At 38.1% G+C, this 16,902-nt stretch overlaps 1 protein-coding gene across 2 annotated transcripts in view; it reads left to right on the forward strand.

Annotated features, from left to right (window-relative positions):
- Positions 1 to 16,902, forward strand: part of CNIH3 (cornichon family AMPA receptor auxiliary protein 3) — a 199,241-nt gene that overhangs the window by 31,710 nt on the left and 150,629 nt on the right. Inside the window, exons 4-6 of one of the 2 annotated variants that reach the window (XR_011337055.1) lie at positions 9,364 to 9,476; positions 11,636 to 11,779; positions 13,767 to 15,653. Coding sequence is in view for 1 of the 2 variants with exons in the window: in XM_069852757.1 (XP_069708858.1) it covers positions 9,364 to 9,476; positions 11,636 to 11,779; positions 13,767 to 13,794 (285 nt within the window). In the remaining variant the exon portion in view is untranslated. Of the gene's footprint in view, positions 1 to 9,363; positions 9,477 to 11,635; positions 11,780 to 13,766; positions 16,072 to 16,902 lie in introns of those variants that run through there. The other variant, XM_069852757.1, reaches the window with a different exon arrangement.

Raw genomic sequence — 16,902 nt, forward strand, 5'->3', positions numbered from 1 at the left:
TAGATACCAGGTTCGTGATGTGTATTAGATTCAGCACCCTCTAACTGGTAGTCAGCCTTTCATCTTTGAAGTTTAGATTCTTGTGTTATCTAAGAGCAAACCAGATTTTTTAGTGTAGTCATAAGGTATTTTTGGACTGTGGAGATAGCAGTGATATTCTGCCTTCCAGGACAAAGAGTCTGATGTTTTCAGAGTTCTGATAAACTGCTGCCGTAACAAAGATCACAGAGGGAATAAGAAGGCACCAGGTGCTGTTTTTCCCGTTAGCAGTGATAGGTACAATGATGGAGCACATGAACTTTGTCCACTCTCTTGAGAGACCAAATGGTTCATTATTGTTTGTGGTTTCTTAGTACATGTATTTACTGATGTATCTGATGCTCTCTCTTTTCATATCTCATCAATATGATGAAACTGCTGACTCCCTACGAATTATCTGGGCAGCAGGAAATCTGACAGGAGTTAACATTATCATATGAATCTTCATATTTTAAAGAAGTTTTCAGTAAATTTGCAAGTGTGGTTTCAGAATATTCTGTTTGTCTTCTTTTTGGAAGAAAATATAATACAGAAGTAAATCTGCTTTTGTAGTGGTGAGGTGGATATTCTGCTGTCTTACATGTTCCCACTGTTTGAATTTTGCTTTCTCTTTTTATTTCTTTAGTTTGATACTTTGATCTTTTAAAGTCCTACTGTGTTTCAGCCAGAGGCTCCTTTAAGCAAGACTTAGCTCTCCTTTTCTATTTTGTTTTTATTAGTGTTTATGTTGCAGCAATGGTCACAAACTCAAGTAAAAAGTAAACCTTATTATGCCAGGTGCTACAAAACCCACATGGTAATGAATATGAAGAGCATTTGTTGACATTTAACACAATAGAAAAGGAAACGTTGTGCAGCTGATCTGATGATAGAAATCTTGTTTTCAGAGAGATGCTTAGCTTTCTTTGAATCTCTTAGTTTTAATTGTAGCTAAAAATGTTCATTGTTTTTGACGGGTCTGATGGTTAATTTAGTTAATAATTGCCTGTAGTCTTTAATCTCTAGAGCAGCTGTTCAAATCCAGCCCAGTCTGGAATCAGGCTCAAATTACTGTAGTCCGATTGATGACTGTTGAGAGTAAAATTATCTTATGTTATACGCGTAGACACTTGTGGTGCTTGCTCTACAGAAATACTAATAAATGTAGACAATATGATGAGATTGTCAACATGACAACATCATAATGAGTAGGAGCTACACCCCCCCGCTATCCATATACATACATAATTAGTTCTTAAGCTGCCTCAGAAGAAATTCTGGATTTGCATGCAGACACTGAAATAAAGGTGTCTCTAAAGATGTTTCTAAACCACTAATTAGATCTGCAGATTTTGCAGGATGTAAGCTTGCCATGCTGTACAGATTTAACAGTTAGGCCTTGGACTGTCAATATAACATCTTTCATAAAACTAAATTCATTTACGTTCTCTTCTGTTTGAAGTGACCCATGACTTTTTAAAGTACATTAGACTGAGTGTAAGACTTGTAAGTGTGTATTTCAGTACTTATTTGAATGATACTGCTAAACTGCTATTACATGACCAAGATGACTTTCTTCTGGCCTTGAGATTGTCTCTGATAAGGTATATTTATGTTAGGAATGAGTAACTTTTTACACTCTAAGGATAAAATTTGAAATTGGCTAAAAATGTATTAGTATATGATTTTTAGTTTATGGAAATCATGACTTATGAATGAGTTGGTTTTAAACATCTCTAGCACCTCTTGTTACTCAAACTAGGCATGAGATAATTTTTAAATCTGCTGTTCGTGTAAACAGCAGGCCTGTCCTTAGGTTGGACGAGTGAAAGAAAGAAGAGTGTAACATGACTGGGGAAGTGGGGATACGGGAAAAAAGTATTATACACTTTCACTAGTTGTTTTAATTATTTTCTGCAGCTTGCCTAAAAGAGCATGAAGTTAAAATATTGGAGTGGCACTTGACAGAGATTTTTGTTTGCATCAGGAAACATGAGGGGGACAATGTTTTTCTCTGAATCTTGCAATATATTTCCAGTATAGACAATACGTAGGCCTTCAGTACCTTTGTTTCTGAGCTGCACTTTTTTCTTTTGCACATTGATAGGATGTTTGGTACAGGTGATCTAAAAGCTTCTCTTCTTCCCTCTTTTAAGCTTTCCTACCTACACTTATGTTACATTTATTATCTATGAAGTGTGGAGTGAGATAAAATGGGAGTGTGCCCTATTGAACCAGTCTCTTGGACACTCATATAGTTTTAATTTCATCAGAAAAAGTGGAGCTTGGCTATTTTGCAGAACTAATAGTAGAACTGGGTCCAAAGAGCTGGCAGTGTTTGTACTTCATGCACAAATAATCTCATAAGTGTCGGTTGACTAGACATAGTACATCTCTTCTTCGCACTTTATATTTTCCTGATAATATATCAGGTTCATATTAGTAGGAAGGTATCACTATTGCAATAAAAGTAGTGAATATAATCCTTTCCTTGTATATGGTACCATATATGAAGAGAAAGTCTTTAAGATAGATAAGAACTTAGAGGACATGGAGTGTTTCTGGCAGGCGATTCATTCACTGCTGATGCTCATTTATCATGTGCATTGCGCCAGCACTGGTTTTAGTCATACTTGTAAGTTCCTGAATTCAGCACTTTTCAAAAGTTAGAACGGAATGTAAGAATTGTTATTTTTAGTAAACACTACCTAAGGATGTCTGTGTCCTTACTTGAGGATGATGAAGATACATCCTGCTGTGCCTGTAGAGGTTTTCAAAGCAGGTAGATCATAAGGGGAAAAGTTACAAAACTACTGCAAGGTTAAGAGTGAAGAGTTCAAACTTGTGACTCAGCTGCAGTTTGATCCTTACCTTATTCTTACTCTGGGGTGGAAGTAAGATTCGCCAGTGTAGTGCCTGATGGAAACTGAAATGTCATTTGAAGGGAGATACATATAGTTATTAATAATGTTATTACTCATTAAAATATATCTGTATAAAAATATTTCAGATTTACCCACTTTATTTTGGTGTTAATCACATCTTTTAAATGTTTATTCAATAATCAAAGTAGCAAAAATAAGAAGTATCTCTTTGTAACAAGGTGACGTCTTGCCTTACAATAGCTTCTTCCAATACTCTTCTGGAAGGTATATAAACATATGTGTTAGAACATCACAAGTAACAGTAAAATAAGGCTGTAGATGCAACAAAAATGTGTATGAGTATCTGTTGCCTCTAACGTCTTCCTGATAACAATGTACTTCTCAGCTGCCTGGGGCAGTGTAATTTATGCATCTGTTTCTCAGAGCTGTGTTGAAGAAACTGGCAAAATTTTGCTTGCTAATGGACTGTATTTACTATAATTTGGTATGCAATAAAGTAAATATTTGCATTTAAGGAAAACTAAAGAGGTTATGGTTAAATCAAATGTCACTGTTACATTTAGCAGAATGTTCGTTGTGTATTAAGGTTAAGATCAGACGTGATAAGTCTACTGTGCAATTATAAAAAGCACTATGATGCCTAAAAATAGAGTGCAATGATTTTACATTATACCTGTTATATGGATGAAAATTGTTTCTGCTGGGAGATAAGTGTCTGACCTTGCATTTAGATACTGAAGCTATTAGAATACCAGGGCAGGGATTGTCTTTACCATGGCTGCGCTGTACCAAATCTGCTTGCTCAGACTGACAGTCTTTACACGCCAGGTATGGAAACAGCCCTTTAGTGAACACTTGGTTTTCAGCATTTATTAAACTGACAGTCTTAGGCAGACTCCTGGGAGAAGGCCTGAGGGCCCTTCCTGTGCCATGCAGATGGCTGTACTTCATTTTAATGATCACTCAGATTTTGCATTTATAGACCTGCCTGTGAAATGAGGGGCTGTTTTTCTAGATTCTAATGAACAGCCATGATACTAATTGTTATTCTCACCAGTTTGGGAAGAGCAGACAAAGATGGCACGAGCATTTGGATTAACCCAACTGTGGGTTGGCCTGGCTGTTTTTTTCTGGAACACAGTGGGTAGGTAGGGCAATAAAGCACTTGTTACTCTCTTTCGTATCCATTTTGGGAAAATTAGAGAAGATCGCATGCCAGGGTGGCTAACCCAGCTTCTGTTACCGGTTCTGAATTAATGTTAAAAAAAGAAAGGTTGTGAAGATATCTCCTGATCCCTGCCGAGTGGAAAAGAACAGTTAGCAGAGGAGATAGAGTTGTAAGATCATGGGATGTCTGCCTTAATGACATGCCATCCAAGGATGAGGCACTTTTTGATTTGTGCTGGTGCCCTGCAGGCCTTAGAGTGGAGAAGTCTTTTTTAAAATCTGTTTCATAACCTCTTCACCTGTTGACTGTTATAGGCTCTGTGATACAGAAATATTTATACTCCTTATGAATGTCCCTTAAAGACCTGATCTTCCTCTGTCACATTTTTAAAGTTGTTATTTGTATTACGACAGAGCTTGAATATTCCAGTTATAAAAAAGCTCCAGTGAAATCTATGGGTTTTAAATATAATTATCCCGATGTTGTCAAAGGCAAAAATGAGAAGTGAAACAATAGGCCTAAATAGGTCTTTGATGTCTTTAGTAGCTGCGATGGAAAAAGCATCTAGAAATCCTCTATTTTAATGTCAGATCTGGTACTATTACATATGGATATGGATTGCTTTGTGGGAATGATAATTAGGTTCTTTGTGTTATTCATTTCATTGTCTGATATTTGTGCTGTGGAGTGACTTATATTCATATCCACTTCATACTGTTTAAAGAAATTCCAACAGGGCATTAGAATAATGAGATTTCCTTTACCAAATGTTGGCTTTGTGCTGCTTCACTTCATTGTGATCCAGAAAGGTGGAGGTGTGAAAACACAGATGTTTATCCTTTCTGCTGTTTCTACTCTGCATTTCCCCACAACACTGTCTTGCTTATGTGCAGCATTGCTCTCCCTAGATTAAAAATAAAGCTGTATATGTGAACATAGTAGGTTCAGCTGCAGGTTGTTCTTTTGATGATCTGGAATCCATTTTCCAGACCTTCTTTTCAGCTGTTTGCATACATTTATGTAAAAAACTGCTAAATACTTCTAGAGGTTTGCATAACATGGTTTTGCATTACTTAAAATGCTTTGGCTATAGTTTTGTGTTATAACAATTTTAACTACACAACTGAATTTCTAACTGATTGCTATAAGCAGCTAGAGAATAGAGCTTGTAGAGGCACAAACAAGTGTGGATTTTATAATAATAGGGAATCAAAAGAAATCGAACCCGAAAATTTGAAAAGCCTTAGTATATTTACTGTGACAGCATTGTATTGAGCTCCAGGGCAGCGTTTCAGAGGAGCTTTTGTAAGTCAAGTAACTCAAATAATTTAAAGTAGATTAGAAAGATACACTAGAAAATATAACTGGGAAGCCTTCCTGTATTTCAACAGTAAATTGAATGTGTTTCATGTATTTGATAAATGCAAGCAGTTTGAAACTGTTGCTCATGTTAAAATGTATGGTCTATGTGTTCAAGTTATACACAGTTGACCAAGCTTCTTTGGTTTGTGCAACAGCAGAAGCAGACAGGTGTGATTTGTTTCCATGTACTTGCCTGGTCTAGGCTAAGGCACATGCTACTGCTTTTTTCCTGTGCGTTTCTGCTTTTTGTTTTTCATTTGCTTTCACTACATTTCTGACTTGTCATCTATGTTGTTCAATCAGTAGAATTTTAGAGTCATTAAATAATCATCTTCATTCAGTCTTGCAATGTCTTTAATCTAGCAGCTGATATTCCTCAGTAACCCAGGTCAGCTCTGGCAGGTTGTGATAGGATGGGCTTTAAAGTGTAATTAAAATAACTCTTGTGTTCCGAAAACCTTGACATGTTAATCCCCTCTTTCTCCACTACAGATGAGGGAAAATTCTACATGTAAGCTTTAGCAAGCGATATGATGAAAAAAAGCGAAGTGAGCACTGTAGTGGCGAGCTGCAGCTGTCCTTCAGTGGAAGAAGGTGCAGCAGCATTAACCACATGACAAAGCAACATGCACTTAGATCAGGCCTAGTTTGGGGACCTAGAGTGATTCAATACATGCGTGGTGTTTTCATTTCTCCTGTGTTTGTAGGGTGAACAACTTGTTACACAAAGGAGATTCAACCTCGCCTTCCCTTCAGTTTTTTTCCTGCCATCTGTGGGAGGAGAAGGCAGGCTATAAGAAGGGAAGTTGTCTCTGTCAGTGTAATGAAGAGTCTCAGAAATCCTTAGCTTCAGTGCTTGTTTTCCCATGCTTTAGTTCAGCCAAACCTAGATGTCTACACAGAGCAAAGCCTGCTATATTTTCTTTGCAATTAGAGAGGGAAGAATCTATCTACATGTACATGTATGTCTGTACAACTGTGTGGGGATCTACTGAATATTTATGGTGAGATGGTAATGACATGAGCGTGATATCTACCTAAGATTTTATATTTTATATGCAAATGATGTATTGCAAATAAGGAGTTTGAGTATTTACTAATATGGATATTTACTTAAATATACAAGTCAGAGCAAAACTTAGAAAGGTATAGCAGTTTCTTTCCTTCGCTCATGTTATAGCGAAAGATGTTTCTGATTAGCAGCATTTGATCTTGAACCTGAATTCCTTTTCAGTCTTCCCAGTGGTTATCCACAGGTAAATGTCAGTGCAATGTCTAGTGATAAATTTGTAGTGCCATTCATTAGCTTAGGACTCAAAGTGGCCAAGTTACACTCCTTTCTCCTTCCAATCTGCATTCAGTAACCATTTTGAGACTTCATCTTGAGTTGTGTCAGAAAGCAGAGGTTGTTATCTGAATCAGGGTGTTCCTGTTTCAAAATCAAAGCATACCATTTATATCCTACCATGTTTACTGTCTGACGGCTGCATATGCTCTCCCAGAAATGAATTAAAGTATTCCTATCACACAACCATCTGTAACACAGAAGTTGCTATTGCAGTTAACTACCTCAGCAGGAACAAGAAGGATTGACAGTTACTTGTTTCTCAACCAGCTTTCTTCTCTCCAGGAGCTGAATTCCCTATTTGCTGAAGTTGATTGAAAGTTTCCATTGGTTTCAGATGACATTGTGTCAAACTGCAGGATGATTCCTACAGCCATGGACTGAGGCAGTGTTATTTTTTCAGTTATTCAGTTATTTAGCTATTCAGTTTCCTTTTCTCACAAGCCTTGCTGTTAATGCCTTTCTACACTGTATACTTTTGATTCTCTCACCTTCTTTAGGTTTGGTCTCCTAGGTAAATCGCTTGGATATAAACTGTAATTGGCTTTGCAAGCTGGGCTTTGCTTCTTTGTGTGAATTCTCTTAAGATACTGTGATCGGCACGGGTCCTTAATTTATTTACATCCACAGGAAAATAGCACTTGAAGAATAGGGTGAAGAGACATAGAATTATAGAATCATAGAATAACCAGGTTGGAAGAGACCCACCGGATCATCAAGTCCAACCATTCCTATCAAACACTAAACCATGCCCCTTAGCACCTCGTCCACCCGTGCCTTAAACACCTCTAGGGAAGGTGACTCAACCACCTCCCTGGGCAGCCTGTTCCAGTGCCCAATGACCCTTTCTGTGAAAAATTTTTTCCTAATGTCCAGCCTAAATCTCCCCTGGCAGAGCTTGAGGCCATTCCCTCTTGTCCTGTCACCTGTCACCTGGGAGAAGAGGCCAGCACCCTCCTCTCTACAACCTCCTTTCAAGTAGTTGTAGAAAGCAATGAGGTCTCCCCTGAGCCTCCTCTTCTCCAGGCTAAACAACCCCAGCTCTCTCAGCCGCTCCTCATAAGGCCTGTTTTCCAGCCCCTGACTAATTTCTTGTTCTATCAAAAGCATAGGTAGATTTGACTTACACAAGGAATTGTGACTGGAGAGTGAGTGTTTCTGTGAGTCCACTGCTTCCTTTTTTTTCATTTGTAGCTTCACAGCATTTTGTTTTGTTTTAAGCTCCACTTAAGTTTTCACCATAGGTTTCCTTCCCTGTTATTACCAGCCAAGCTTTTTGATCCAGCACCAGGATTGTGTTATTGCTAAATTTGTGGACTCTATGGGAATCAGAAATCAAATATGTGATAGTGAATGTAATGTGCTTTTAAGTGTTGTGATTTTTATTTGGTAGACATACATCATGAAGACTTTTCTTGTCTGCAATTTGTGATTAAGATGAATCATTCTTTGGGGAAAGGTTATAGTCATATAAAAAAATCCAGCAGTGATAAATAACTACCATGTGGAATCTGAATCTTTAGTGAAGGCGTAGGTCTTATTGCGGCCCTGCATTATGGGAGCTGGTAGGTATTGGGAGTAGCTGTATAGTTGTTTTTACACCATTTTAAAAAATAGAGCTCACTTTAATTACTTGACAGATGAAAATGAATTTACATCAAAAGAAGCACCTTAAATGCTTTTTGTGATTTAACTTTGATTGATGTAGCTCCAAAATGCAACAAGGGATGCCAATGAACTGTGCACGGGATTATCTAGCTTTGAGAAATATATACTGCTGGAAAATATTCTCTTCTATGACTTGAATGATGAGAAGAAATAGATATTTCTGAAAAAAGGGTATTGGAAGAAAAGAAGAGAAGAAAGCCAGCTAAGAAGTGGGAAAGCAGTGAAAAAAACAAAATGCCTGTAGAAATAACTACTCTGAATCAACATCACATACATTTCTGCTTCTGCCAGCTGCCCACTCACTTTGCCTTTTAATAGAAAGAATCATCTTGGGTCTGAAAAAAGTAGTGTGGGGAGCCATGTATTTACTAAGGAAGTGAGTTTCCTGTCGTATCAGGTTTTAGCTTGCGATTCTTAGTAATGGATTTGATCTTTTTGGGATGTATATAACATATACATATTTCTTTCTCTAAGGACACTCCTCCAATATAGAAGTGAAGCTTCAGTAGTAGCTTCATTATTTCCTTTCTGAACATATCAGTAATAGTACATCTTCTTCAAGAACTCCTTTATAGATGTTCACTTAGTCTCATAATGCTTCTGTGAGAAAGGCAGTAAAATCATCTACATTTTGTAGACAGAAATCTGGAGCACCAGGTGAAACAGTAAGTGATGTGTCCCTTGCCTCTCAACAAACCCCTGGCGTATATCCATGGTTAGAACCTGGATAAGCCTGGCACTGCATCTTGCACTCATTGCTCGTAGCAAAGCCACCTGTCAGCTGAAGTATGTCAAGGGACAGACACAGAGACACAAGAGACTTGCAGAGATGGTTTGCTTTCTGAAAAACTGCTTAGGTGACTAAAATCAAAGAGGTGTTTTACTGACATCTGTTATTTCTGTTCCTTTCTTTTTAGCTGGTGTTGCCAGAGTACTCTATCCATAGTCTTTTCTGCATAATGTTTTTGTGCGCTCAAGAGTGGCTCACACTGGGGTTAAATGTTCCTTTGCTTTTTTATCACTTCTGGAGGTAAGACTGTCTTTTATATTCTTACTGCTTGTTAGCCTTATTTGCCATCTCAGCACGCATGCAGGTTGTATGAACTATGAAGTGCAGTGACAGGAGTGTGGCTGAGTATCTTTTGCCTAGAAGTTTTGCCTAGAAGTAGCTAAAACTTACATTTCCAGAGAAGAAGTAAATAATTTTCATGAACATTTATATGAGTGAAGAAAACAGAGATGGGGTTGTTCAGCCTGGAGAAGAGAAGTCTCTGGGGAGACCTTATAGCAACCTTCCAGTACCTGAGGGGGGCTACAAGAAAGCTGGGGAGGGACTGTTCACAAGGTCATGGAGTGAGGGGGAATGGCTTTAAGTTGGAAGGGGGAAGATTTAGATTAGATATGAGGAAGAAATTCTTCACTATGCAGAATTCTTCACACCTCCAGAGATCGGGCATCTGCAACTTCCCTGGGCAACCTGTTCCAGTGCCTCACCACTCTCATGGTGAAGAAATTCTTCCTTATGTCAAGCCTAAGTCTGCCCCTCTCCAGTTTATCCCTGTTCCCCCTTGTCCTATCACTACAAGCCTTTGTGAACAGTCCCTCTCCAGCTTCCTTGTAGGTCCCTTTCAGGTACTGGAAGAATCTCTGCTATGTGTTGATATTCAGTGAGGGGCTTTCAAAGTTGATCACGTAAGACTGGCAGTCTCTTTGTGATATGAAGATACATATGGCAGCAGATAGCTCTTGTTGTGAAGTAGCTTGAAGAACAATTCTGTATAGAAGGCAAAACTCTTATCTCAATCAGGAACTAAAAAGTTGTAGCTTTTTTACACTATTTTCTGCAAAAGCTTGATAGTAATGCAGAGTCATATGATAAAGTATATTATTCAGAAGGTAGACTGCCAATATTGGTCTCAGAATCTATGACTTCTTTTCTCCTTATTGGTTGGGTGTAATAGAAGTGTTTAATGGTGCTGTTTGACTAAGGGTTATCAAAGAAAGTGTGACAATGATATTGTTTTAATTAAAAAAAAATAAAATTGTGTTTTACATCCAAGGTGAAAATGGTCAGGCTCTAAATAAGGATCTCAACATTCGGAGAGAACTTTTGATTGTCTTTTTTTCCATGGTTCTCCATATGCTTTGCTGTCATTACTCCATAATTTCTGCTGGTTTAACCACAGACAGGTTTGGGTTCATTGTGAAGATAATTGAGCAAAGTTTCACCTGTAGTCTCTGTAAAAGAATTTATAATGTTATTAGAGATTATAAGTGGATGTGACTAATGATGAAAGGGAGGAAGGCAAAGTTATTATAAGAACATTTACTTCCTAAGTTTGGTGCTGGTCACTTGTTCGGGAGGTTTATTTCTATCTGTGTGTCTATTTACCTATCTATAAGCAATCCCAGCAATCTTCAGTGGTTGCATTACTATTTAAAAGCAACAGAAGTAATAATATTTCATCAGGTTTGTGACGATTTTAAAGCAGTTAATTAGCATTGATAAGGACTTCTTTTTTTGTTTGCCTTTGTTTTTACTTTGTCAAAAAAAGAAGTTATTTTGTCAGATTTTCTTCAACATCCTGTTATTGCTGAGAATAACTAGGAATTTATCCTATGTAAGAAGAAAATCTTTTTCCAATTAAAATTACTTGGATGGTATGTTTTTGAGCTATGCTACGTGTAGAAAACATTAATCAGCCTGCTCATATTATTCCATATTGATGTTTTGACTTTCAGAGTTGAAGGAACTGGGCTATCAGTTGTTTGAGAACATCACCTTTCACCATGTCTGAAATTAGTTGTGCACTTGCAGTTAAAGCCCAGTAATCCTCCCTCCATGCTGTAATCACGAGCTGACACATATTGTCACTCATAATATGTAAGTTACTAATAAGCCAGAAATAACTATATAGGGAAGGACAATGTTTCAATCAAAAGAATTAGTAGCACATAGAAAGTCCATATTAATTAATTTCTTGGTTCTATAAGAACATCCTGCTTAGACTAGTCTCCTAATTTTAACATCTGGAAATAGAGGCTTGAAAAAGAGAGAAAAATTCCTCCTGTATCAGGAAGACAGTTGATTTTTTTTTTCTTAGCTAGTGATCAAAAGGGTGTGTATCTGCAGGTATTTCATACAGAATATTACAGAGTGTTGCCAGATGTCTTCTGCTTCTCTTTCAGGTATTTCCGTTGCCCAGCAGATAGTTCAGAGCTAGCGTATGATCCACCTGCAGTCATGAATGCAGATACCTTGAGTTACTGTCAAAAAGAGGCCTGGTGTAAGCTAGCTTTCTACCTCCTTTCCTTCTTCTACTATCTGTACTGGTAAGTTTGGTCATTTCACTAAGGAAATAATAGCTACTTTTCATTTGACATGTGAAGTTGCATTTAGGGGTGAGTGGAACCAGCTGGCCTGTTTGCTTAGTCTTACAAAACTTGCTTCTGCTCTTGATTCAGGGGAGCATGCTCACTTGAAGTAGCGTGTGCTTGTAGCTGCTGACACCTCAGTACAAAGTATTAAGCATTTACAGAAGGAAACCCAAGGAGAACATATTTGCTCATCTTGAATAATCTCTTCGGACAGGTGAAATAGCAAGTGTTATAACAGTGAAATTACATCAAATAAAAATTATAATGTACTGTGCTGTATCAGCTGATTTTTTTTCTTATGATTCAAGAGAATCATAAGAAAAAGACTACAACTGTTAGTGTAGTGATGCTCACTCAGATGGTTAGTAGATGGTGGGTAGGAACATGAGGTGCACTGTACCTGTAGTCATTCCTACAACCTCTCTCTAATAACAGGGTAAGCCTGTGCATGGTCCATACCCCTACTTTAAGTATATGCTTGAAGATGGGCACTCTGGTTGTGTGTTGTGCCCCCTGCCCCTTTCAGCTGTCAGATGTCTTTAGTGCACAACTATGAATGCCCAGTGCAAGAATATGTGAGGATCATATTGAAGGTAAGTCCATGACAGAATCCTTATGCTTTTAGTCACCCCTATAATCACACCATAAAACTACTTGATGACAAAGGTTAACACGCTTTGTTGTTTTATGACACCTTTCTTCTACTCCATCTTCCATAACACATTTGAATAGAGTGAGTCTTCAAGCCAGTCTTGCATGCCATAATGCCTCTGTAAGGCAGGTTGGTATGCTGGTGGAAGAAGATAAATATTTCTCCTTTGATCATTGGTCTATTATCTGTTCGTTTGTTTCCCATATCTTGGGGAGTCATTGCTGCAGACTAACATGTCTCCAAATTATTTCTAAATAGTATAGACAACAAAGTTTTCTGTGCCTGTGCCTGCGTACATGAGAGGGAGAAAGAAAGTAGAACCTTAACTCATAGAAGCTGGTAGGTGCCTAACTCACATGGAGATGGATGGGGCATGAGAATCTGAGCAGGAGTTCAGCGTCCAGTAGCTTTGTAGGTTTGGGCTGAGTGCCTTGATCCACCAGTGTCTTGGCTGCCATGACCTCCTGATGGGGGCAAGAATGGAAAGCATAGCAGTTAATGCTAGACAAGATCTGTTTGCGTTTCAAGGAGAGATAGCTGAAGAGAGAAGCATTTTTAACTGCACATTTTTGTGTTGCTTAAAACACCTTTTCAAAGTCAGCTATGTAGTATGGTCTAGTATTTCTGCTGAGATTTTATTGTTGTGCAGCTTCCTCTGAACCTCACTTCCTTCATTCTAAAACATGGTCATAAGCCAAAATCCACTACCTGGTGCTAAATAAAATAGTATTATTTACGTTCACTTTTGCTGTGGTTTCATGGGTACTGACATAATTAGAATTGCTGTAAAATGGAGCCATGGCTATCTATTGTGATTTCTTTGCTTTCTGGAGTTGCACTTAATATATATAGGTCCATTCCAGCCAGTGTCTGCATATTATGTTTCTTCTACTGCATGGAGATTTTTCCAAAGGAAACAAAATAATATGGTCCATGGGAAACCTTGTCTACCCTACCAGGAGTTGCTAGTTGAAGCTTGAAAGATCAAACGCACTAAAGCAAAATGGTTTTGTTTCTTCACTGTTCAAATTCAAACATCAGACAGGACTTTAATAAGCTCAAACACAGCTTGTGGTGTTGATAATGAATTTGTTATTTCTTGAGTTCTTTTTGATGCCCATCTTGAATATACCATAATTAAGTTGCTTTAGAGAGATGGAAAGAATGCAAAGGAAAGCACAGGCCATTACAGTCAGAAGAGATGAACAGACAGTAAAGGGTTATAAAAATCAAAGTGCTCTGTATGCCTCAAAAGAATACTTTCATATGGTGTCTTTCTTTTACATTCAGCATGATCTACACTTTGGTGAGCTCTTAACTGGAAGACCATCATAAAAGACTAAAAACAACAAAAGCTGGAAGTACAAGATGGGTGAGCCAAGTGATGCATGATTAAAAAAAAAGTGCAAAAAGAAGAAAGCTTTGAACCCAAGAAGTAAATAGAGAACATGGAAGAGAGACCAGGCAAGAAGAAGCAGAATACCATGGGAGAGTGGCTGAGTTAACTGTGTTTATCTCCTATTTTTCAGCCTATGTCAGTAAATGACTTTCAAAACCCAAACAAAGCAAAAAAATGCAACAAGATGGGCCAAGTTACAGAGCTAGTGACCTCTTCAGGGGTGATCTGCATGGTTAAGCAAATTCACTGTAAACTGTAGCCCCCTGCTGTCTTCCAGGGAGCAAAGTTCATTTTTCCTTAATGGCAGTTCTGGACTGAGGAAGCAGAAGGCAAGATCGTCTCACATAGAAAGAACAGCTATACGACACATTCTAAAAGTGAGCATCAACTGGAGTTCGGACAAGATGTGTGACTACTGCAGGGATATTCATGTGACACAAAACAAACAGGGACGTTGGATCTCGTGTGTTGCTTCAGTGGGGTTTTTTTCCACCCATAACAACAATAACAAAAGAATTTGTGGTTACCGTTTTCTAATTATATGCTATTCCCATAGGTGAACGTCCAGTATATTTCTGTACCTCATTTACCATGAATCAGTAACATAGTAATATGTATAAATAACTTGGGCTTGACCTAATCATGCCAAGCAATTACCAGAACAATGTTCCCCTAACTGCAAAAGGAAAGTAAAAGCTGCCTATATTAAGGATAATTGTAATATTGGTATTATATTAATCACAATGCTGGATAACAAAATACTTGACCAGCTAATTGTGGTTGGTAATTCTGTTTTGCAGCTTTATTTCTGCTGTCAGATTTGAGCTGAAGTGAATATACAAAATGTTTTTGTCTTATATGAGGTTTGGATTGAAAGATGCTCAGTTTTTTTGTAATTTAAAAGTTTCTCATTTTTATCGTATAATTCACATTTAAATGCACATATGTCTATATAGCTGTATATCTTTGTACATATATATGTATATACAAATACACATCTACATAAATGCTCACAATGTATTTATATTTTAGGTTAATTTGTTTGACAGGTCAAAGGCATCAGGTATCCAGAACTGCTGTTAAATATATTTCAGCCCTGAACCTAGTGGACTGGTTGCTGCCTCCCTCAAAATTGCTAAGGTATTTCCGTGCAGCCAATGGTAGTAGGCACGCCTGTAAGATCAAGACTAACACCAGTCCATGCACATATATGACTTGTATGTTGTATTGTGAATGAGCTAGTAGGAGTTTCTACCAGAGATGCTGCAGAGAACAGTGCAGTGAGGCCTATCTGTACTCTGGCTTGTTTACAACTGATCTTGTTAGCTCATTGACACTGCTAAACTTGGTCTGGCTATTGAGAACCAATAGATTGTTCTTGTACCACATTCTGAGGACTTTTTAGTCTGGGCACAGGATTCTGTCGAGAGTTGCAGTCTCACATGCAGCTCTGCCTCTGTGCTAATATACCCTGTTTCAGAGCATGATGTAGAAGCAATGGCTGAATGGAGCCAACTCATGTCTGGCAAGGTCCAAACTGAGCTGGAGTTACTGTATATGTATGGTGCCAAGGCTCTTTCTGGTTTGTTCTGGTTACGTTAACGCAATTAAATTCTGTTAGCCTGCAAAGCACAGTTGTTGCATGCAAACTTTCTACTCCTGGACCATGCCAACTCCTGAATCATGCCTGGGCATTGCTTGGAAGAGTGCTAGCTGGCCTGCACAAAAATTATACCAAGAGTCATTTTAACAATATTTAGATGATCAAGTTGTCCTGAGTGCTGACATTCTCAAATTTAAAAATACAGACATAACCAGGAGGTCTTACTGGATGTAGTTTAACTTCTTAAAACATAGAATTCCTAGTTCTGGAAACACACAAAGCTGCCAAATTGGGTCACTTGGGGAGCTAATCTGGGCTCTGATGGTTCATTAGATTAGATTGCATATACAACAGAATTGGCTAAATTGCTCTTGAAATCACATTGACCCTGTAAGCAATACAGATATATTCAATTGGAGTGTGCTTGAGTTAAGAAACTGCTGCATCATTACAGAGCTAACTTATAAAGCTCTGCTGCCATGGTGTAATTAACTCACGGTATAAAGCATAAAATGCTGATGGTTGCCTATAATGGAATTCCTTCTCTGCATCTAACTAATACATGTATTCCTGCAGAAGTATAGGAACTAGATTCACAAAACAAATTACAGTGTATAACTTCTAGTTATCTTGCTACCTCATGAAACTCTCAGGTCTGGGCAGCTGACTGATCTTTCCATGCATGTCACAGGATGAGTAGGAAGTAAAAAGAAATTAACTCAAGTTGCCTATATTCCAGATACATGCTTTAAAGTCAGTTTCATTGAAGGCTTGGATTTTTTTTTTTGTGAGATTGGGTGGTTGAAACTATGATCATGTCTTCCCTGAAAACACACAGTTTTTAAGTCCTGAGATTCAGGCATGAGCTAGACTATCAGCAGGTAGATGAGGCTGAGTAGAAGCTCTGTGAGTTTTTGTAACTGACACTGGCATCTAACTCTTGGCTTTGTGCAAGAGGCACTTAACAATGTAGGTCTTCTGAATGTGAAAGCTTCGAGTGACTTCAAAGACATAATGCTTGAATGGACATGCTAGGTAATTTAAAACAGGTTCTCTGTTTCAGGCAACTTCATCAATGTACTTCTCAAACTCCATTTGAAAGCAGAACAATTCTTTGATCCCACTATGCTGTGAGCAAGTATTGCCAGGATCTCATGATCTGGTACTACAAAGTTTCTCTGCATTTTAAATTTATTCTTGGGTAATTTGTTCCACTTGCTTTTGAGCCAACATTAGCCGAAAAACACTCTCTCTTACGCTGCTTCGGACCCGATGCATACAGAGAGCAGTCAGCTCTTTTAAGCCTCCACTCTTTTAGAAGTGAACCATCTTTTTCTCCATCCTCTCATAGAAAAGCTCTCCACTCTGCATGTCTTTAAAGGATTTCTCTGTTGACTTGCCAGTCTTGCCACTCTTAAGAGTGT

Source organism: Phaenicophaeus curvirostris, chromosome 2 (genome assembly GCF_032191515.1).
Source record: "Phaenicophaeus curvirostris isolate KB17595 chromosome 2, BPBGC_Pcur_1.0, whole genome shotgun sequence".
In the NCBI taxonomy this organism is placed as follows: domain Eukaryota; kingdom Metazoa; phylum Chordata; class Aves; order Cuculiformes; family Cuculidae; genus Phaenicophaeus; species Phaenicophaeus curvirostris.